General features: G+C 40.4%; 1 protein-coding gene across 2 annotated transcripts in view; it reads right to left on the reverse strand.

Moving 5' to 3' along the window:
* Tbc1d12 (TBC1 domain family member 12) overlaps positions 1 to 22,834 on the reverse strand; it is a 75,127-nt gene that overhangs the window by 35,096 nt on the left and 17,197 nt on the right. For both annotated transcript variants that reach the window (XM_021151624.3, XM_021151623.2), the window contains exons 2-3: positions 11,520 to 11,643; positions 2,953 to 3,068 (exon numbers count right to left, since the gene is read on the reverse strand). In XM_021151624.3, the coding sequence (XP_021007283.1) occupies positions 2,953 to 3,068; positions 11,520 to 11,643 (240 nt within the window). The remainder of the gene's footprint in view (positions 1 to 2,952; positions 3,069 to 11,519; positions 11,644 to 22,834) is intronic.

Genomic DNA, 22,834 nt, shown 5'->3' on the forward strand with positions numbered 1-22,834 from the left:
ACTATGGAGATCAATGAGTAATAATATGTCACGTACAGGTCATTCTGCAACCCAAATCTATCCAATTAGAAAGTTGTTTGAGGGCTGGTGAGATGGCTCAGTGAATAAGAACACTGACTGCTCTTCCAGGGGTCCTGAGTTCAATTCCCAGCAACCACATGATAGCTCATAGCTATCTGTAATGGGATTTAATGCCCTCTTCTGGTGTTTCTGAAGAGAGCACAGTGTACTCATATACATAAAATAAATAAATAACTCTTTTAAAAAATAACGAAGAGAGTTGTTTGAGGGTTCTCTTCCTGCTGCCTGTGGATCCAGGTATAGAACTCTCAGCTCCAGAGCCGGGCGTGGTGGCGCACGCCTTTAATCCCAGCACTCGGGAGGCAGAGGCAGGCGGATTTCTGAGTTCGAGGCCAGCCTGGTCTACAAAGTGAGTTCCAGGACAGCCAGGACTACACAGAGAAACCCTGTCTCGAAAAAAAAAAAAAAAAAAAAGAACTCTCAGCTCCCCAGCACCATGTCTGCCTGCACGCTGCCATGCTTCTAGCCATGATGATAAAGATTAAACCTCTTAAGTGTAAGACAATCCCAATTAAAAGGTTTTCTTTGCAGGGGTTACCATGGTTATGGTGTTTCTTCACAGCAATAAAACCTTAACTAAGGAAAAAAGTTGTATGAGGGCCACAACTTTTTAGTCCTAAATGTTCTTGAAGTCCAGCCCTTCTTCTTCTTTGAAAGCATCTACAAAACATTCCACTTTTGCTTAACATCAGATACTCTATTTATGTTCAACAAGGTAACAGATGCAGACCAGAAAAATGAAAGAAAAACAAAATTATCAACAACAAAACATACCCAGGAGACTCAGAGAGAGGAAAAGAGATTAAGAAACAAATAGTATTGCTCTAGTAAGTATTGCTTTTTTCTGGAAAAATATAAACATTATTCTGAATTATAGCAACACTGTGGACACTACAAAACAAAGCCAAAGACAAACAAAAGCAAAAAATGATTTTCCGTCATTAAACCATAGATTCTTCCTGGGGATTGAACCCAGGGCCTTGCACATTCTAAGTAAGAATTTTATTGCTAAATGTGGTCCAACCCCTAATTTTTAAAAATTATATTATTATTATTTTTTGCATGGGTATTTTAAGTGCATGTGTGCCTGTGCACATGCCTGGTACCCACGGAGGCCAGAAGAAGGCCTGGAACTGGTTACAGATGGTTCTGAGCTCCTAAGTGGGCACTGAGTCAACCTGGGTCCTCTCAAATAGCAGCTAGTGCTCTTAACCACTAAGCCATCTCTCTAGCTGGTTGAAATTCAGTAGTTATATGATATAAAAGGCAAAGGCATGTATATCTTAAATATATATTAAACATCAAAACCAAAATAATTCTCCTAAACAATACTTGCCATAAAATAAAGAACACTGTGTTGAAATAGAAACAAAAAACATGCTGGTTTTAGTGGTGATGGTACAGTTCTAAGATAAAAATCCGTCTGTGTGTGTGTGTGTGTGTGTGTGTGTGTGTGTCTGTGTCTGTGTCTGTGTGTGTGTGTGTCTGTGCCACATACTTTGGTTGAGTCAGTTTGACAAAGTGAAAGCTGGGAAGCTGGCTCATGAAGCAAAGAGTTTCAAGGAAACTCTCTTCCTGGAGTCTGGCACTCTCTCCCTAATCTATATAAACCATATAATTAATTTTCCGCTCCCGCGTTAGTCTAGTGTATGGATCCACTGCTCTCTATTTAGTATTACCTTATTGTAAATGCCTTTTAAGATTGTATTCTGAATTAGCTAAAGCCTCTCCCAGTGTTCCAAGATCCCAGATAGCAGCAAGGAGCTTAACCTATTCAGTAACTAATTAAGCACTACAATAAATCAGAGCCATTAACTCAGTTGTCTGCAGTAAGAGACTGAAAATCTCACTGAGATAGAAATCTTTACTACAGGCTGCATTCCATACCAAGAGCGAGTTAATATACTATCCTGATAATGAGGATTCTCCAGACAAGATAAGATTTAACAAGGCCTAGAGAATTTCGGGGTCAGTGACACTACATTACTCTTGAAGTCTGCCAAGAGTTAACAACCCCCTGGTGCTATTAACACTAAAGTGTGAAACTCTTGCATCTGTGCTAATCTCTAGTGTAAACATTTATCTGGTTCCTTTTGAAGTCACTCCTCTTGCACCTGGAAAACTTCAATGTACCTTGCCTGTTATAATTTACAATTTTTGATATTCGCTGCAATATAAAAAGTCTGAGGCTCGACCAGAACATTACATTCAGATTCAACACCTCTCCTGTGTGTGTGTCTGTTTGTCAAATTAATCCTAAGCTTTGCCCACCTACTCTAGAGACCAGTTTTACGCAGACACAGGGACCCAGAGGATCTGCGGCATGTCTGTGTGTGTATCTGTGTATGTATGCATGTATGTATCTTCCAGTCTGACCACACACTTGTGTTTTCAATTGATGCTCCTACCTCGGCCCCTGGATAAGAGGGATACAGGTATACACCATCATTCCTGGAAAGAACACAGGTTTTATTTTATAGTGGCTGGCTGTGGAGGTGCATACCTTTAATTCCAGCACTCAGGAGGTACAAGGAGGCAGATTTCTATGACTTTGAGACCAACGTGGTCTACATACTGAGTTCTAGGACAACCATAGCTACATAGTGAGACTGACCAGATAAAGCCTGAACATCAATATGTTTTTCCTTGTTTGTTTTTGGATACATGGCAAAGCACGCCAATCATCCCACCACTGGGTGGAACAGCATGAAGATACTGGGTTTGAAGCCAGCCTGGGTTAAATGAGGTTCTATCTCAAACAAAACAAAGAAATGTCATTCTGGATTTAAGCTCTGTTTAAAATGAGACAGTAAAAACAATTCAACCTAGGCTTGAGTAAAACGATGTACCTAGAGCTCACTAAACACTTACGGTGGTCGGTCCTCAAGAATCAGGGCAGTGGTAGAAAGTGGCTCCAACGCAAAACTCTTACGTCTTGAAGACTGAGGGGGTGCTTTACAGGTCCTCCCTGTTCGAGCTTCGTACTCCTAGGGCAAATAAGGATACAATTTAGGTGGAGATTTTCCTAATTTTCATTATGTATTATTAAACCTGTGTTATTAAGGGTATTATTATGGGTCTAAAATATGAAGAAAACAAATAAAATCCTTTTTATTTCCTAGGAGAGCTTAAATTATGAATTAATATTATATAAAAAGTACCAAAATGTGTCAGGAGAAAGGAGGAGAGAGCTACTCTGTAGATGAACTGGGAAGGGTCTTCGGGCCCTGTGTCTCACTGCCCTCAGTAGGATCATCTACCTATGCTCTGAATAACCTACAAGCAGACAAGCTTACGTTTTATTCCTTAGCTGAGTGGTGGAAATGATGAGCCAGGATACAGGGAACCAAGTGTCCTGCTTCAAAAGAGCTCTCTGAAGAGGGCAGTGAGAGTCTAATATAATGCAGGCTTTAGAGTTCAGGCTTTTGTGAATCTAACTGCTACAGATACATACCCCTCAAGAGGAGGAAGTCTGGCCTTATAAGTAGACTTCTTTAATCTAATTTTAAACAATTTATCAATACATGATATACAAAATTATAGAGTAAAACACAATACACTTTACTAAACTAAAAACCTTTTTAATAATGTTACTTTAATTCATTAAATATGATAATCTATTAAGAGACACAATGTAGCCGAGCAGTGTTGGCGGTGCCTTTAATCCCAGCACTTGGGAGGCAGAGGCAGGCAGATTTCTGAGTTCAAAGCCTGGTCTACTGAGTGAGTTCCAGGACAGCCAGGGCTACACAGAGAAACCCTGTCTCGAAAAACCAAAAAAAAAAAAAAAAAAAGAAAAGAAAAGAAAAGAGCTGGAGAGATGGCTCAGCGGTTAAGAGCACTGACTGCTCTTCCAGAGGTCCTGAGTTCAAATCCCAGCAGCCACATGGTGGCTCAACAAGTATCTGTAATGGGATCTGATGCCCTCTTCTGGTGTGTCTGAAGACAGCTACAGTGTATTTATATATAATAAACAAATAAATCTTAGCCGGGCGTGGTGGCGCATGCCTTTGATCCCAGCACTCGGGAGGCAGAGGCAAGCGTATTTCTGAGTTCGAGGCCAGCCTGGTCTACAAAATGAGTGCCAGGACAGCCAGGGCTACACAGAAAAACCCTGTCTCGAAAAAACCAAAAAAAAAAAAAAAAAAAAAAAGAAAAGAAAGAAAGAGAGATACAATGTTAATATATTCTTTGTAGAATCATTTAAATTTCTCCATTTGAGCATTTTAAAGAAATATTTATAATTTTATAAAATCCATTCCTAGAAATTGGCAAAAAATCAGTAATAAGTTTATTCAGTTATAATATCTATGATTCTTATGTTTTTCCCCTTTGTTAAAAAAAAGCCTGAAGATATTGCTAAGCAGTTAAAAGCACTTGCTGCTCTTGCAGAATGTAAGAGCTCAGACCTAGCGCCCATGGTGAATAGCTCACAACCACCTACAACTCTAGCTCCACTGGCCTCTGACAAGCTCTACAGGCACCTGCATGTACATGCACATTCTCATGTGCAGAAACACACACAAACAACTTTTGAAAGTCACCTAGCAATTACAAAAGACATTAATTTCTATGAAGAAAATTAAATGTATGTATGTTGGTCAGAGGTTTCATTCACTGGTGTTTAGCTACTGTAGCCTATAATCTTTTTACATGCTTATTACATATTTTCCAACTCAAAGCACTTTTCTCTATTGAATCATGATAATTCAAAATATGGACTTACTGTATTTATGGAGATAATGATCACCTTGAACTTTCCAAAGAGAACTGCAAACTGTAAAAATGCTATAGCAAGACTAGAGCGATGGAGAAGCAGGGAACAGACTCATCAAGTTGTCTTGGGACCTCAACATGTATGCTATGAACATTTGTGCATACACATACATACAGGACCCACAGATCTAAACACAGGCACGTGCATGCACGCACACGTACATACACACACACAATGTACGTTTTAAAAATGATATAGCAGCTAGGCATGGTGGTGCACGCTTGTAGTCCCAGTCCTTAGGAGGTAAAGGTGGATTTCTGTGAAGCCCAGGCAAATCAGAATAAGATCCTGACTCACAAAATAAATAAATAAAAAAATAAATAAATAAATACATAAATAAATACATAAAATGAAATAAAATAATTATTTAATATATGGTGCTGCTAAAAGACATTTATTCCCTTTCCTCTCATTTTCTTTCTCCTCTCCACCCTTTTGTCTTCCCTCCCTCTCTTTCTCTCTCTCTCTTCCCCCCCTTACACACACACACACACACACACACACACACACACACAAGTTCTTAACTATGAGCTATGTCGACAGGCCCAAGATCTGGATTCTTAATATACTATACAGGCTCTGGGTAATACTACTAAAACCACTGACTTGTTTGAGTTCATTTATATCCAGCTACTTCACTGAAGCTGTTTATCAAGTTTAGGAGTTCTCTGGTGGAATTTTTAGGGTCACTTATATATACTATCATATCTCCATTGCTGATGGGATTGTAAGCTGGTACAACCACTCTGGAAATCAGTTTGGCGATTCCTCAGTTGGACATAGTACTACTGGAAGATCCAGCAATACCTCTCCTGGACATATACCCAGAAGATGTTCCAGCTTGTAAGAAGGACACATGCTCCACTATGTTCATAGCAGCCTTATTTATAATACCCAGAAGCTGAAAAGAACCCAGATGTCCCTCAACAGAAGAATAGATACAGAAAATGTGGTACATTTATACAATGGAGTACTACTCAGCTATTAAAAACAATGGATTTATGAAATTCTTAGGCAAATGGATGGACCTGGAGAAGATCATCCTGAGTGAGGTAACCCAGTCACAAAAGAACTCACATGATATGCACTCATTGGTAAGTGGATATTAGCCCAGAAACTTAGAATACCCAAGATACAATTTGCAAAACTCATGAAACTCAATAAGAAGGAAGACCAAAGTGTGAATACTTCGTTCCTTCTTAGAATGGGGAACAAAACACCCATTGAAGGAGTTACTGAGACAAAGTTTGGAGCTGAGACTGAAGGAAGGACCATACAAAGACTGCCCCTCCTGGGTATCCATCCCATAAACAACCACCTAACCCAGACACTATTGCATATACCAACAAGATTTTGCTGACAGGACGCTGATATAGCTGTCTCCTGTGAGGCTATGCCAGTGCCTGTCAAATACAGAAGTGGATGCTCACAGTCATCTATTGGATAGAATACAGGGCCCCCAATGGAGGAACTAAAGAAAGTACCCAAGGAGCTGAAGGGGTCTGCAGCCCTATAGGAGGAACAACAATATAAACTAACCAGTATCCCCAGAGCTCATGTCTCTAGCTGCATATGTAGCAGAGGATGGCCTAGCTGGCCATCAAAGGGAGGAGAGGCCCTTGGTCTTTCGAAGGTCATATGCCCCAGGGGAATGCCAGGGCCAGGAAGCAGGAGTGGGTGGGTTGGGGAGCAGGGGAGGGGGGAGGGTGTAGGGAATTTTTGGAGAGGAAACTAGGAAAGGGGATAGCATTTGAAATGTAAGTGAAGAAAACATCTAATAAATCTTTTTTTTTTTTTTTTTTTTTTTTTGGTTTTTCGAGACAGGGTTTCTCTGTGTAGCCCTGGCTGTCCTGGAACTCACTTTGTAGACCAGGCTGGCCTCGAACTCGGAAATCCCCCTGCCTCTGCCTCCCGAGTGCTGGGATTAAAGGCGTGCGCCACCACACCCGGCTCTAATAAATCTTAAAAAAAATACTACTAAGACACTGTGTGTGAGAAGCAGAATAACAGACTGTCAAAATATAACTTCATGTCCATATGTACACATCTATTGTTTCAGTTTCTATGCTACTTCCAAAATTATTTGATGTTTCAGTGCCTTTTATAAAGAAATTCTGGATAAAATCTAATTCTTTAACCTTATACCTAAGGACTCTTTACCATCTACTCTACATCCCTGATATGACAACTGTTTGGATTTTAAATGTCCCCTACAGACTCACACATAAAGACTTAGTCTCAGACTGCTCTACAGTGTAAGTTGGTGCAGCCTGTAAGAGGTGGGGCTAGTAGGTATCTGTTAGCTCACTGGGGCCATGCAAAGAGCAAAGGAGCAAAGGTTGGGGATCTTCACCCCAGAGGCTGCTGTGAGGTGAGCAGCTATCCTCTTTCTGAAAAATCTCTAGCCTTTCATCTCACAACCCTTTCTCTCTGTTTTCTCTCTCTCCCTCTCTCTCTCTGTTCTCTCTGTTTTCTCTCTCTCTCTCTGTTCTCTCTCTCTCTCTTTCTCTCTCTCTCTCTGTTCTCTCTGTTCTCTCTCTCTCTCTGTCTGTCTGTCTCTCTCTCTCTGTGTTCTCTCTCTCTCTGTTCTCTCTCTCTCTGTCTGTCTCTCTCTCCTCTCTCCTCTCTCCTCTCTCCTCTCTCCTCTCTCTCTCTCTCTCTCTCTCTCTCTCTCTCTCTCTCTCTCTCTCTCTCTCTCTCTCGTTTTTCGAGATAGGGTTTCTCTGTGTAGCCCTGGCTGTCCTGGAACTCACTCTGTAGACCAGGCTGGCCTTGAACTCAGAAATCCTCCTGCCTCTGCCTCCCAAGTGCTAGCTCATTTATTTTTTATGTGTAAGTATACGTGTGTGTGTGTGTGTGTGTGTGTGTGTGTGTGTGTGTAGCCAGGGCTACACAGAGAAAGCCTGTCTCAGAAAAAGAAGGAGGAGGGCATAGACACATAAGGTTGTAAACATCTATTTGTATAAGAAAAAGCCACACCCACCTTGAAAAAGGACAGTCTCAGGAAAGAGGTCAGCAGGATGATTTAAACAAAGAGTCAGGGATACACAGGAGAAAGGCCATGGGAAGTAAGGGTGCTTCCTGACACAGTTAGAGTGTGAGTGCAGTCTCCAGGACTCACATGAAAAGAGAAAATGGACTTCCCAAAGTTTTGGGGCTCCACACATACATGGTATTCAAGTGCATGCATATGCACACACATGAGAAATGGAAAAAAGAAAAAATACTTTAACAAGCCTTCTATAGCAAGACAACTGTTTGGCCTCTTGAGGGAGAATTTGATCTAGAAAAACTACAGACAAAAGTTTTGATTGGCTGGGAGGTTTTTTTCCAACAGTCTCACCTAGGAAGCCCTCCCACCTAAGTAGCCTAGGCCAGCCTCCAACTAATGGCAAAACTAACAGCAATCTATTTGCCTTGGGCTCCTTAGTGTAAAACCACACTCAGCTAGACAAAAGTTAATCTCACAGTATGTATGTGTATATATATATATATATATATATGAACACACACACACATACATACATACATACATACATACACACACACATACACACACAACTTTATGACAGAAGTTCTGAGCTTTTTTAGGTTAACGAAGTTATTGCTGTCTTAGTAATAATTTTCATACTCTAAACCAAATGAAATAAGAAGTAGTCCTATTAACAAATAGCCATGTTTGAAGAATTCAGTAAGACTACCTTAGTAGAGTACTGGCAATGTAGCTCAATCAGGAGGGTGCCTACCTAGGGTATCAGAGGCCCTAGGGCCTCTGTCCTGCCTAAACCAGGGCAGAGGCTTAAAGGTGTCTAATCTCAGCCAGTATGGAGACAGAACCAGGTGAAACAGAGATCAAGGTCATACTGCATCTCAGCCAGCTCCTGGTCCACCTGGGCTTCATGAGACCTCAAAACAATAGAAGAGTTAAAGAATATCTTAACAGAGGCTCAACAGATGGCTCAGTGGTTTAAGAACACTTGCTGTTCTTTCAGAAGACCCACAGAGCAGTTCACACCCCAGGGGATCTAACACTCTCTTTTGACCTCTGTGGGCACCAGCTATACACACAGGTGCATAGACATACATGCAGACAAAGCACCCATATATACAAAGTAAATAACTTTAAAATAATATCTTAATACTAAATAAGCATTAAAAAATAATATACGTATAGCCAGATGTGGTGGTGCATGCCTTTAATCCTAGCACCCAAAACACAAAGGCAAGCAGATCTTTGTAAGTTTGAGTCCAGCCTCATCTAAAGAGTAAGTTCCAGACTACAGTCACACATACATTGATTTCCGATTTTGTTTTTGTTTGTTTGTTTGTTTGTTTTTTAAGATAGCCTCAGCTGGCCTGAAACTTGAAACTCAGTATTTTCCTGTAAGACAGCCTAAAGTCCAAAACTAGAATTATAGCACGTACTATTATGTTCAGATTTTATTTCAGCTTATTTTGATTTTAATTGTGTGTCTCCATGTGTATCTATGTATGTCACTTGTAGGGGTGCCCTCAGAGACAAGAACTGTTAAGATTCCCTGGAGCTGAAGTCACAAGCAGTTGTGAGCCCTGATGCGTGTGCTGGGAATCAAACATTAAGATCTCTCTTAACTACTAAGCCATCATGTCAGCCCCCACTGCTTTTCATATTTAATTAGGTGTGTGTGTGTGTGTGTGTGTGTGTGTGTGTGTGTGATGTGACTACAAGTACAGGTGTCCACAAAGTCTAGAAGAAAGTGTTAACATCCCTGGAACTGGAGTTACAGGTAGTTATGAATCTGACGTGAGTGCTGAGAAATGAACTCAGGTACTCTGCAAAAACAGTACACACTTTTTAACTGTGCAGCCATTTTTCCAGCCTCCAGATATTTTTATATAATATACCACAATTGGACAAATGTCTATTGCATACTATACAAACTTCTCAAATCTTGTTTTAGGATTAGACAGTATCATCCCCATTTTAAATCCAATTCTATTTCTAATATTGTACCCAGATTTTTCTCACATTAATCTGAGAAAATCCATTAACAATGATAAGGCCATTGAAAAGTATGTAGTACCACAATGTTAAAAAACAACATCCTTCCTAACAGCTTAGACCCTGCCTGACAAATGTAGAATTCTACTGAGTTTGCATCAAAAATATAAATAACCCACATGTCTCCTCTGCACACCAAGTAAGCAGGCTAAAGTTTGGGGATTACAGAACTCTGAAGCCCCTGCACCTACACAAACTACTTACTGCTTTAATGAAACTAATTAAATGTCTTTACTTTTTGAGACAGGTCTTGTAGCCCAGGCTGGCCTCAAGCTCCCTATAAAGCAGACTTAAAGGCATGGTGCCCCTGTACCCAGCTTACGCAGTGCTGAGGGATCAAACGGGCCAGGGCTTTGTACACGCATGCCAGCAAGCTCGCTACCAGCTGAGCTGCATCCCCAACATAACAGTGCTTTAACTTTTATTTTGGTTTATGACATGCAGTACTGCTGATATGATCTTGCTATGTTTAGGATTGTCCTGGATTCTCTGCAGTTCTCCCTCCTCCCTTGGCTCCAAAGAGCTGAGATTTATAAGTCTATTCCACTCCATTCCTAGCCAAGTGTTCTTAAAGATCTAAAAAGCATTAACAAGATAAAATAAAAAAAATTATTACTCGAGAAATGAAAGAAACATTATTAACTCCTTGAATAAAGTTTTTTAATATAAATAAAGATAAAAACTTTTAACATTTTTTATAGATGTTGGCTATATAAAATACGGTAAACTCCATTTGGGCAGGAAAACACAGAATTTGTTTGTTTAGTATTTATTTAGAGATGAAGTATCACTATGTAGCCCTGGCTAGCCTGAGACTTGCTATGTAGATCAGGCTGGCTCTGAAATTGCAGAAATCCACTAAATTCTACCTGCCAAGTGTGAATGTTGAGATTAAAGGCTGCAGCACCATGCCAGGCTGGAAAGCTCCTTTCAAACAACAGCTGAGTTTTAGAACAGTTCAGGCTGACCCAGCTTCACTGCTTTGCAGTCCACTAACCTGCGCTGTGCACAGTGAGTGTGTTCACCTAAGCCTTGCATCCCACCTGTTAGCTACTTGAAAGAATTTCCACAACCTTAGTATATAGTAGAAAAACATTGCAGCCTGTCTTCTAAAAAAATATTAAGACAGCTACAGTAAGTACCTATAATTCCAAAGTTTGTATCTAGAAAAATAAAAATGAAGTAGTTAATTTTCAAGAAAATGATGCTGAGGGCTGTTGGTGTTTGAGAGAGCGCACTGAGCTGCAGAGCACGAGCGCCCAGCTTCCCAGCCCACCGCTCACAATCATCTTAACTCCGGGTTCAGGGGTTGATGCTTTTCTTTTTCTTTTTAACCTCTGCTGGTGGCAGCCACACACAAAGCTGCACTTACATACATACAGGCAAAATATCCATACATGTGATAAAAATAAGCCTTTAAAACATAGTTTTTAAAAAACTTTTAAGAAAGAAAACAATGCTCTATTTGTGACAGGCCCCATTATGTAGCCCATGTTGGCTTGTTTTCACTATGTACAAATTTGGGGTGACCCTGCCACCTGAGACTCTCATGGTCTCACCTGGCAAATGAGCAATGCTTGTAAGAGCCCTGGGAAACTTCACAGTCATTTTAGTACTTACCTGCTGAATAATTTTGGAGGTTTTCTGAAGATTTTCTCTGGGAGGGACTTTACCAAATAATTTCCAGCCAGGAGCACTATGGACAACTGATTTGAGTTCCTTTGTCCTTTTTGGGAAAAGGTTTCTGAAACACAGAAAATTTACATGAATTGTTTTCCATAACTAGGGAACTATTAGTTAATAATTTACAAAGCATATTTATTTCCAAAGCAAATTTAAAATATTTTAGATAAAAATTATCCCTAATACTTATACTAAAATTGCTTGGAATAAGTCAGTTAAGACTATCTGACTTATGCAAATGTTTTAGTAGAAACATCCATATAGATTTATTTTTTTCAAGCAGAATATCTGATCCTCAGGCGGACTTCCAACTACCTACATAGCCTATGATGACAGTGAGCTCCTGATCCTCCTGCCTCTACCTCCCAAGAACTGGGATTACAGATACATGCCACCATGCCCAGCCATCAACAAAAATACTGACAAGGTTAACAATAAGAAAAAAGTGAGAGCCATAAATTAAATATATTTAGTTTAAGCCCATTATTCAGAAACTTGATTACAAAGGCCAAGAATCTGAGAGTTCAAGAGCTTAGATAATATAATACTTTTAAAAAATACTTGTTCTATTTTCTGTGGATATGTTACGTGCCTGAATGTATCATGTGCACCATGAACATGCACGAACCTCTGAAGGTCAAAGTGCATTGGACCTCCTGAATTATAGCTATAGATGGTTGTGAACCACCACACAGGTGGTGGGAATCGAACCCAAGTCCTCTGCCAGAATAAGAGCTCTTCATTACTTAGTCATCTCTCCAGTCTCAGGTAATGCAACATTTTCTTTCTTTCTTTCTTTCTTTCTTTCTTTCTTTCTTTCTTTCTCTCTTTTTTTCTGGTTTTTTCAAGACAGGGTTTCTCTGTGTAGCCCTGGCTGTCCTGGAACTCACTTTGTAGACCAGGCTGGCCTCAAACTCAGAAATCCGCCTGCCTCTGCCTCCCAAGTGCTGGGACTAAAGGCATGCGCCACCACTGCCCGGCTATTGATTGCTTTTTATTGTGTGTATGCATGTATACATGCTTGTGGCACTGTGTGTATGAGTCTGTGGAAGTTGCTTCTCTCTTCATCCTGTGGGTTCTGAGGGTGGAATTCAGGTTGTCAGGCTTGACGGCAAGTGCTTTCCTACTAGGGCATCTCACTTGCCCAGTGATTGACTAGTTTAAATGTTTGATATATGGACACACTTTATCAACTATGCCTCACGGCTCACATTCATCTTCCAAAATATGTTCTGTAGTAATAGAAATCTTTCAGTATTTCTTTTTTTAAAATGAACTTCTGTTCAGCTTTCTCAGTAGAGGGCACCTGGGGGAGGGTGGTGGCTGACGAAGGGCCTCCCTGTGGTGTCTAGCTGTTGCACAATGGGCAATGATATGGCCATGGTACATCCAGGGGGCATATGCCCAGAATTCGTAGTCTCTCACAGAACTGACAGGCTCAGCCTGGAGACGGCATCCCTGCATCTCTCTGCACCTGGAAACTGACGGCACCAAAGACCTATCAACACCAGCTCACCAGTTCTCAATCCAGTTGCCACAAAGTCACCTGTGCCTTGGCCCCAGGCAACTCTGCGGGGCTCTCTTCCCTATTATGTTCCTTTCATTCCAAAAGTCCTCCTTCTGTCCACATTAATCAACAGAAGGAAACCTCTGTTGTCATAGTTTATGTAAAGAACTGTTGGAAGTGACACCAAGAGGAAAATTCGTAAAATAAAAATGATTCTGAGCTGAACCTTATCAAATTTAAATATCTGTACTTCAAAACACATCACTACCACAAAGTGGACAGCATATGAAATTTAGATCATCTCTTCCACCAAGTAGAACTAAACATGAAATAACCTTAGAACTTCAGAGCTTTATCAGATATTTTTAATAACCAGATAGAGAAGACGACTGATGTTTTTAAACACGAGAAATATACACAAACCATTTACCACACCCCATCACTAGAGCAGCCCCTTCTACTCCTTGTGACAGTGGAGTGGTTGACCAGTACTAGAAAAAGAGTGGATCACAGCCTTCAAATCACGACACTGTGCACAGTGTTGGTCTGGGAGCAACCTGGGCACTGGCACAGACATGAGCATCGGTTTCACTTTTGCCCCAGCAGCAGTTTGTGTGGCTGTCAAAGCACTAAATGAGGAAGGAATCTTTGCAATCCCACTTTTGAAGCCAGCAGTGTAAGAAAAAACATTGTGTTACTAGCAGACCACAGAATAGAAACATGTAGCCATATTAAAAATACACTTTGCAAAAAATAGCTTGTAAAAATAAATGCTAGCTTTCATCAAACAAAACCCAGCAAGTGCTAAGAAGTGGAAAGGCAAGCGTAACATAGTCTCTAGAATGCCTATAATTCTCAACAACAACAAATTATGAAAACATCTAGAGAAACATTCCAGAAACCACCTATGAAAAAGCCTAAACAATAAGATTATTAATGCATAATGTTATATCAATCTAACCACTCTAAAAAATACAGGAAGCCACTGAGAGCTACAGGTTATCAGGGAAATGCAGGAGCTAAGTGAAAATATTAACACGTGGATGAACAGAATGTTTCCTGCCTGCATCAAGGACACTTTCAAGAGTTTAGAAAGAAGAGCTGGAGAGATGGTTTAGTAGTTGAAGAAGCGCATACCAGTCTTCCAGAGGACCTGAGTTCAATTCCCAGCACCCACAGAGGCCAGTTAACAACTGCCTGTAACTCCAGCTCCAGGGAATCCAACACCCTCCTTTGGCGTCCTCTAACACTGTACTCATGTGCACAAAATGGTTTTTTAGTTTGTGAGATTTACTTTTATTTATTTATTTATTTATTTATTTATTTATTTGAGACAGGTTCTCTCTGCCTCTCCTGGAATTCACTATGTAGAATTCTTTAAAAAAGAATTTTAGCCGGGCGTGGTGGCACACGCCTTTAATCCCAGCACTCGGGAGGCAGAGGCAGGCGGATTTCTGAGTTCGAGGCCAGCCTGGTCTACAAAGTGAGTTCCAGGACAGCCAGGGCTATACAGAGAAACCCTGTCTCGAAAAACAAAAAAAAAAAAACAAAAAAAAAAACAACAAAAAAAAAGAATTTTATTTTGGGAATTTGAGAATTGGTTCAGTGGTTAAGAGCACTTGCTACTCCTGCAGAGGACCTGGGTTTGATTCCCAGCCTCCCACATGATAGCTTACAACCATCCATAACTCCAGTTCCAGTGGAGTTATCACCTCTTCTGGCCTTTGTTGGCATCAGGCACATGTGTGGTACATAGTCATGCATGTAGGCAAAATTCTCATGCACAAAATAAAAGTAAAGACATTTCTACTTTATCCATACCCCACTCCCCAGAAGACAGAATAAAGGAAGAATATACCTGACATTTGTGGGAAGCCACATGTGCCGTTGCAGAGTGGCAGTTGGCTACTGCTGGCCACCACACATACATAGGCAGTAAAGGTTCTATTGCCAAGATGAGGTTTTGAGAATTAACCAAAATTAACCAATCAGATGAGAGACAAGTTAACCAATCAGATGAGAGAGAAGTTAACCAATCAGATGAGAGAGAAGTTAACCAACTTCAGATGTAGGCATGCAAATGAGGTGGTAAGCATAACCCAAGCACAACCAATCCGGGTGTGAGACACACCTCTCCTAGGCCTATATAAGCAGCACCAGTTCTGGGCTTGGGGTCTCTTCGCCTCTACATTCAAGCTCTCCCAATAAACCTGTGCGGAAGGATCCTGTTGCAGCGTCGTTCTTGGGTGCGCGCAAGAGGCATTGACTACTGGCATCTGCACACATGAGCATACACACACACACACATGCATGGTCAAAATTTGACTACACATTTTACCCAAATTAGACTAAAACTATTAAGTATCCAGGTAGTAATGGCTCACGCCTTTAATCCCAGCACTTGGGAAGACAGAGACAATTACAAACCAACCTGGTCTACAGAGCTAGTTAAGACAGCCAAGGCTATACAATAAAACCCTGTCTCAAGAAGAAAAGAAGACTATTAAGCTACATGTAAAGATGATTGATACCATAAAGGAATAGGAAAATGTAAATTAGAACTACAGTGAGTGGCTAGTGAGATGGTTAAAAACATTGTCTGCCTTTCCAGAGGACTCAGTTTCAGTTTCCATCACTCACATGACAGCTCATAACTTTCTTTCTTTCTTTCTTTCTCTCTTTCTTTCTTTCTTTCAATGATTTATTATTTATTTTTATTTTATGTACATTGGTGGTTTGCCTGCAAACACTTCCAAAAGGTTGTATCCTTTAAGATTTCCATTAGCAATGTATAAGGGCTTTTATTTTTCTCACACTTATCATTGTGAGAATTACAGTTCTTATCAAGGATGTGATGTTTCATTGTAGGATTTAAATTCATTTTAATTATTTGTCAGAAACCATTTAAGAGAGAAGAAAAGTTAACATGATTTTCGAAAGATGGCCCATCATTTTGCATGGCTGTGATGGATCAACTCTACAATTGCAAGGCTCGTAGAGAGATGACCTCAGAACTGATTCTTGTTACTGTGTCTTTCCTGTTATTGTTAAATAGCATAATGATCCACTCTATTGGACAGACTTTCTGCAGATCAATGAAGATGTGCTCTCTTGTAGTAAGGTTAGGTAGACAAATAGATGATTTTTTAATTCCTAGTAATGATTCTATAGAATTCCTAAAATTTGTACAAGTGATTTTTGAGCCCTCTATAGAAGGGCTGCAATTAGGGCTCTGTGAACCTTTAGCTGTCACTAGCTGATTGCTCTAGCATAGAAAGCAGGCTTGAAACACATTTACAACCAGGGACAACATTCCTCCTAGGCAGTTGAGAAACCATTATCTGATAACTAAGGTCCTAAACTGGAAATGGACAGCTTACTGTAGGTACAAGGACAAAGAATAAAATATTGTCTGGTTTATCTATACAAAACTTCAAAACTAATGAGACACGAGGCAGGTGATTTGCCTCTTGACAAAACCATGCAAACTTAAGACATAAGAATGATTGTTTTACCTATAGGAAGAACAACAACATGAACTAACCAGTACCCCAGAGCTCGTGTCTCTAGCTGCATATGTAGCAGAGGAGGGCCTAGTCGGCCATCAGTGGGAGGAGAGGCCCTTGATCTTGAGAAGATTATATGCCCCAGTACAGGGGAATGCCAGGGCCAGGAAGCAGGAGTGGGTGCGTTGGGGAGCAGGGCTGGGGGTGGGGGGATAGGGGATGTTCGGGATAGCATTTGAAATGTAAATGAAGAAAATATCTAATAAAAATAAAAAGAATGATTGTTTTAAGCTCTTAATGACCTGTGGGGCTAGTGGTAGATAATGAATGTTTAATTAGATAACTACTCTTAATGGAAATATATGTAAACGTCTCTGTTGTAAGTTCTTATTCAATTTATGATTTGAATTTTTATTTGAACTTGTGAACTTTTGAAAACAGATGCTTGGAATACCATGTGACCAAGTATCCTGAGAAAGTGTGACAGAGAACAATGATAGTCAGGTTTTTCTCAATGGCATTAGAACGTGGTTCCCCTTTTCCTTTCTCCTAGAAATAAATATTAGAGTCTGTTTTCAAAGTGAGTGATTCTTTCTGCGGAGTGTTGCTTTCTCTACCTGACAAGGTGCTAGAGAACGCTCAGCCTCAGGTGGGGCTGAGAAGGGCCTGGGACTTAACAATTGGCTACTAACTGCTAGAGGCCTGGGGCTTCCAGCCTCAGAATAACTTAGTCAAGAAAGGTGAATGATATTAATAGTAAGCAAGTTTTACTTTCGCAAAACCAACTTTGCCCCCTCGAGGGTTCTCCCCAATACATCCCCCTTGATGCTTTCCAGAGAGAATTGGTGCTAGGGCAAGATCCCAGCAATTGTAATTTTTATTTTATGTGTATGTGTGTTTTGCCTGCATGTAAATCAGTGCACCTCAGTACACAGAGATGTTCACAGAAGACAAAAAGGGGCATAAGATTCCCTAGAACTTTGAGTTATAGAAAACTGTGAGCTGGGGCTGGAGAGGTGGTTCAGAAGTTGAGCACTGGCTGCTCTTCCAGAGGATCCAGGTTCAACACAGCACCCACAAGGCAGCTCAGACTGTCTGTTCACCCCAGCTCCAGGAGATTCAACATACAGGCATACAGGCATGGATGGCTGGCTGGTAAAAGCACTTACTGCTTTTCTAGAGGACCAGGATTCAGTTCCCAGTACCCAAATGTCATCAATAATTAAATACATAAACAGAATGTGATATGGTAGATATATATAAAGGAATAATTTAATATACATCAAGAAAATGACTGTTATAGGATAAACTAAAAACACAACCAAAAAAAATCTAGATCAAAGAAGCCAAATACTTAAGAGCACATATTGTAAATCAACTTATGTAAATTATCCAGGAGAAGTTAATCTGCAGCGCGAGATGCAGGTCAGGAGCTGCCTTAGCTTCCGTCAGGACTGAAGAAACGTGAACAGTGTGATAAAAACACTCAGACACTGTGATGGCTGCACAACTATAAATGTACTAATAACCACTGAATCCCATGTTAAAATGGGTAGAGCCTACAGGTAGTATACACATTATATTAACACAGTACCAGACACTTAGCCTCACAAGACGAATACACACTGGTCTTCTGACAAGGTAAAAGAAGATACAACTTCCAATGTAATTTATCAGAAACAAAAAGGCAGAGATAAAGGAATAAAAGCCAGGAAAGATAAAACAAAAAGTTTCAAAATAATATTAAAAGAAATATTTGCTAATAATTTACAGCATTGGCAAAATATAGAACACCAAAAGATAAGAAATAACTTTCAGTGGTCTCACTTTAATAAAAAGTTAAAATTATCTCTTGAAAAAACTCAGGCAAAAGGGGTTATATGATATTTCTACCAAATTCTCAAAACATAGATTATTTGTACCAAATTATTATTATTATTATTATTATTATTATTATTTGGTGGTTTTTCGAGACAGGGTTTCTCTATGTAGCCCTGGCTGTCCTGGAACCCACTTTGTAGACCAGACTGGCCTCAAATTCAGAAATCCACCTGCCTCTGCCTCCCGAGTGCTGGGATTAAAGGCGTGAGCCACCACACTCGGCTTTCTTTTATTTTTAATTACATGTGTGCACAAGAGCCTGGGCAAGGGTATCTGTGTATGTAGTCTCCATGGAAGCCAGAAGAGGGCACTGTATCCACTTGAGCTTGAAGTCACATTACAGGAGGTTGTGAGCTGCCCTACTTGGGAGCTAGAACCAAACTCAAGTTTCTACATGTAGCATGCATGTGTATGCACCACACGTGAACAGTGCCCACAGAGCCTAGACTTGAATCTCTGGGCCTGGAGTTACAGAAGCTGGAAGCTGCCATGTGGGTGCTGGGACTCAAACCTGGGCTATCTGGAAGAAGAGTCAATGCTCTCAACTGCTGAGCCATCTCTCCAGTCCTTATTATAGATTACTCTTGATAAAATGTCAAACCAAACTGTTTTGAAATCAGAAACAAGACAAGGATGCTACCATATCTACTTCTATCCATTATATTGAAGGTTCTTATTTAGCAAAATCAGACAAGAAAAAGAAATAAATGATAGAAAGATTGGAAAGGAAGAAGCAAAAGTCATAATTACAAATAAAACAAAATCAGCTTTTGATCCATCAACAGCAGCTGGAAATGTAAAATTTAGCAAAGTACAACAACAAAGAAAAAAATACAAGTAAGTTAACTTGGAATGAATCTAACAAAATTTTATAAAACTTATTTGCATCAGGTGTAGTGGTGCAGGCACTCATGAAGCAGAAGCAGACAAGGCCAGCCTTATGAACAGTGAGTTCCATGCCATCCAGGGCTAGGTAGAGAGACCCTACCTCAAAAAGCAAACAAACATATCTTAATGGAGAAAATTAAATGGCCATACTGAAAAACATTAAGGATCTAGAAAGAGGGCCAGGGAGACAGTTTGGCATGTAAAAGCTCTATAGATCCTACAGCAGAAAGATCACAAGCTTGTAGCAAGTCTAGACGACATACAGTGAGTTAGGGTGGGCAGCCTAGTGGGCAAACAGTGAAACCAAGGAAGACAAGTCAGAACAGCAACTGCTGTTCAGAGGTAAACACAAATGTTGGCTAGTCCATGGCTGTGTTTCAACTGAGTGGGCACAAGAGATTTCTGAGGCTGGACAAAGGGTTCATCTGTGCATAATGTATATAGTGATAATTCATATATTACCTATTAAATGGTTTAAAAAACGTAGTTACTTATGTGCATGTATATGTGTAAAGTTTGCATAAACGGGGGCTGGAACATTGTTCCTTCCATCCATCAACAATGCATATGTATGTGTATGCATAAGATTAGTGAGGGGGGGTTGGTACACTGTTCCCTCCACCCATCAATCAACTATATATACATATGTGTGTGTGTGTGTGTGTGTATGTATATATAGTTGTAAAGCTTGTCTGGGTGTGTGCTGGAGCTTGCTCCATCACCAATTGTGTGGATAGGTGTGTGTATGTGTATGTATAAAACATTTGGAGCTTGCTTGTTGGAGCTTTGCTCTAAACATTCTATGTGCGAATGTGTATGTCTGTCTGTAGTTATGTATGTATGTATTGTGTATCTATGTATATATGTATGCATGTATGTGCGTATATATTTGTGTATATGAAGTTACAGGACTCTGCCTTTTGTTTCATACACTCGTGTGCATGTGTGTGTGAATTTTCTCTTTCCTTCTCTTTCTTGCCGGCCCCAAGTATTAAAAGAGGTCATAGTTTTTCTGCTGGCCACAGGGAGTTCCAGCCCCAGTAAATTAAGCTTTGTTTGATAAGTAACTTCTCTAATCGCTGGCTGCCATTGACAAAAGGCACTGTAGGTATCTGGATCCCTCCCCCTCCCCCATCAGCAGCTCTAAGCACTGACCCCCAACAACTGCCTGTCTCAGTCTATCCAGCACATGGAAGCCAAAGCCAGCCATTGGCACTATACCACATGGGCCACTCTTTTTCTGCTTCCTAATTTAGGCATAAATATCTGAGCCAAGATTGATAAACACCTCATGATTTTATATACCCCTCTTAGGGTTATTTTGCATATATATCAACATTTATCTCACACATCACATTCAGGTACTCACTTGTTCAGGGGTCGGGGGAACACAGGTTTAAAAGATGCTGGAGGCAGAGGCCTGCCTGGTCTAACACAGTGAGTCCCAAGCCAGACAGAGAGACCCTACCTCAAACAACAACAAAAATCAAAAATCATGACTTCATCTTCAAGTTTGTTCCAGAAGAAGCTGATCTGCTAAGAATACATCAACTTCCTTAACTTTGTTCCTAAATTTCCCTGAAGACTAGAAGACCCAAACGAATGTGTTAGAGAAACTACATAACTGATTCCCAGAAGCCTGAGGTACTGTCTCTTTAAAGTCCAGTACACTGGCTATCCTGCAGTATTTTGGATTAAAAATCTGGCACAAAGATTGCTTACATTCTTTCCAAGGCTCAATTATTTTTCATTTGAAAAAGACTTTCAGTGGACTACACACACACACACACACAAAGAACTTTTCTGCAAGAAAGTTTAAAAAAAATTAATTCTTATGTGTTTTCTTTTTCAGGCTGTTTCTAGATCTTTGACACTATTACAAATTTTAAAAAATAAAAAAGAATAAAGAATTTTTTAACACACAGTTCTTAACCACACAAAGTATGTTCAGAGCTCAGAAACATTAAAAAAGTAGAAAAAGTCATCCCTTATTCTTTGTCAAAGAACAGAAATTACAGTCAGACTTGACAGCACACACCTATAATCCAAGCATGAGGGAAATGGAGGCAGGAGGATGCCAATTTTAAGATCACCCCCTTCCACAGAGGCAATGTGAGGCTAACCTGGCTAAGTGAAACACTTGAGAACCTGTGTCAAGACAGAACCAACCAACCACGGCCGACGGCAACACTGACAGTGAAACCTGTCACTTTCCTGGACTTTGAAAGCTGGTGTGAGGGCTCCTGCTTGTGGCCTGATCACTTGGGAAGCTGATAAGGGCGATCGATCCTTATGAGTCTGAAGCTCCTCGGCTAAACAATGAGCTTCAGGACAGTCTAGGTTACAAAGTCAGGTTCTAGCTGTTTTGTTCTGTTTTAAGAATTTTAGCTGGACATGGCAGTGCACGCCTTTAATCCTACCACTCAGGAGGCAGACAGATAAATCTCTGAGTTCAAGACCAGCCAGGTCTACAAAATTCCAAGACTTTGTCTTGAAAAAACAAAACCAGTAAGCGCTGCAGAGACCTAATACTGTAACCAAATCAAAGGTTACTCATAATGGGACTGGAAAGACGACTCAGGGTTTGACAGTGCTTCCTGCTCTTCCAGGAGACTCAACCCCAGCTCACATTGGCAGCTCACAACGGCCTCTAACTCCAACTCCACTGTAGCTGTTCTGGTCTTCTCCAGTATACAAAGACACACAAATGCACAGAAAGTTCTTCCTCAAGCCTGAGTGAAGGGAAAGGATGCAGAGGAGAGGATAAAATACACTACAGTGTCTTTATGAAACCCACCACTGTGTACAGTGAATACACACAGCTAAGATACTTCCATGGTCAGTGTTCTTACACGAATGTGGCCGGCCACAAGCCTTCTCAAGTGAAATGCACACTTTGAGGCAATGGTGCACTTGTAAGCATCTTTCTCAGGCAGCTAACTGCAGTTTCCTGTAAGTCTCATACTCAATGACCTCACCACTTTCCAGAGACACTGATGACTCCGATACTGTCACCTGCCATGATCACACCTAATAAGCATTTGTGAAAGTTGATTTCAAATTACACTAATCTTGTTCCTGTGCTCCATCCAGCTATCAAGAGGCTAGACACTCACTTCATTCCCCATTTTTTCCATCTTACACATTGCTAAAATGCCCTCTTTAAACATTCCAAAAGAGTCAGGGTGGTGGTGGCAAACACCTTTATCCTAGCACTTGGGAAGTAGAGGCAGGTGGATCTCAAAGCCAGCCTGGTCTCCAGAGCAAGTTTCAGGACAGACGGGGTTATACAGAGTAACCCTGTCTGGGAAAGCAAAAGCAAAACAAACAGTTCAAAGGAAAAGTGATTTTCTTCCCTTTCTAGGATAAAGCTCAGTTGTACTCACATTAGGAAGTCACCTTTAACATATGTTCTCTCTCTTTTTTTTTTTTTTTTTTTTATTTTTCGAGACAGGGAGACAGGGTTTCTC

This window comes from Mus caroli, unplaced genomic scaffold (genome assembly GCF_978045245.1).
Source record: "Mus caroli unplaced genomic scaffold, Mus_caroli_1 scaffold_20, whole genome shotgun sequence".
NCBI lineage: Eukaryota > Metazoa > Chordata > Mammalia > Rodentia > Muridae > Mus > Mus caroli.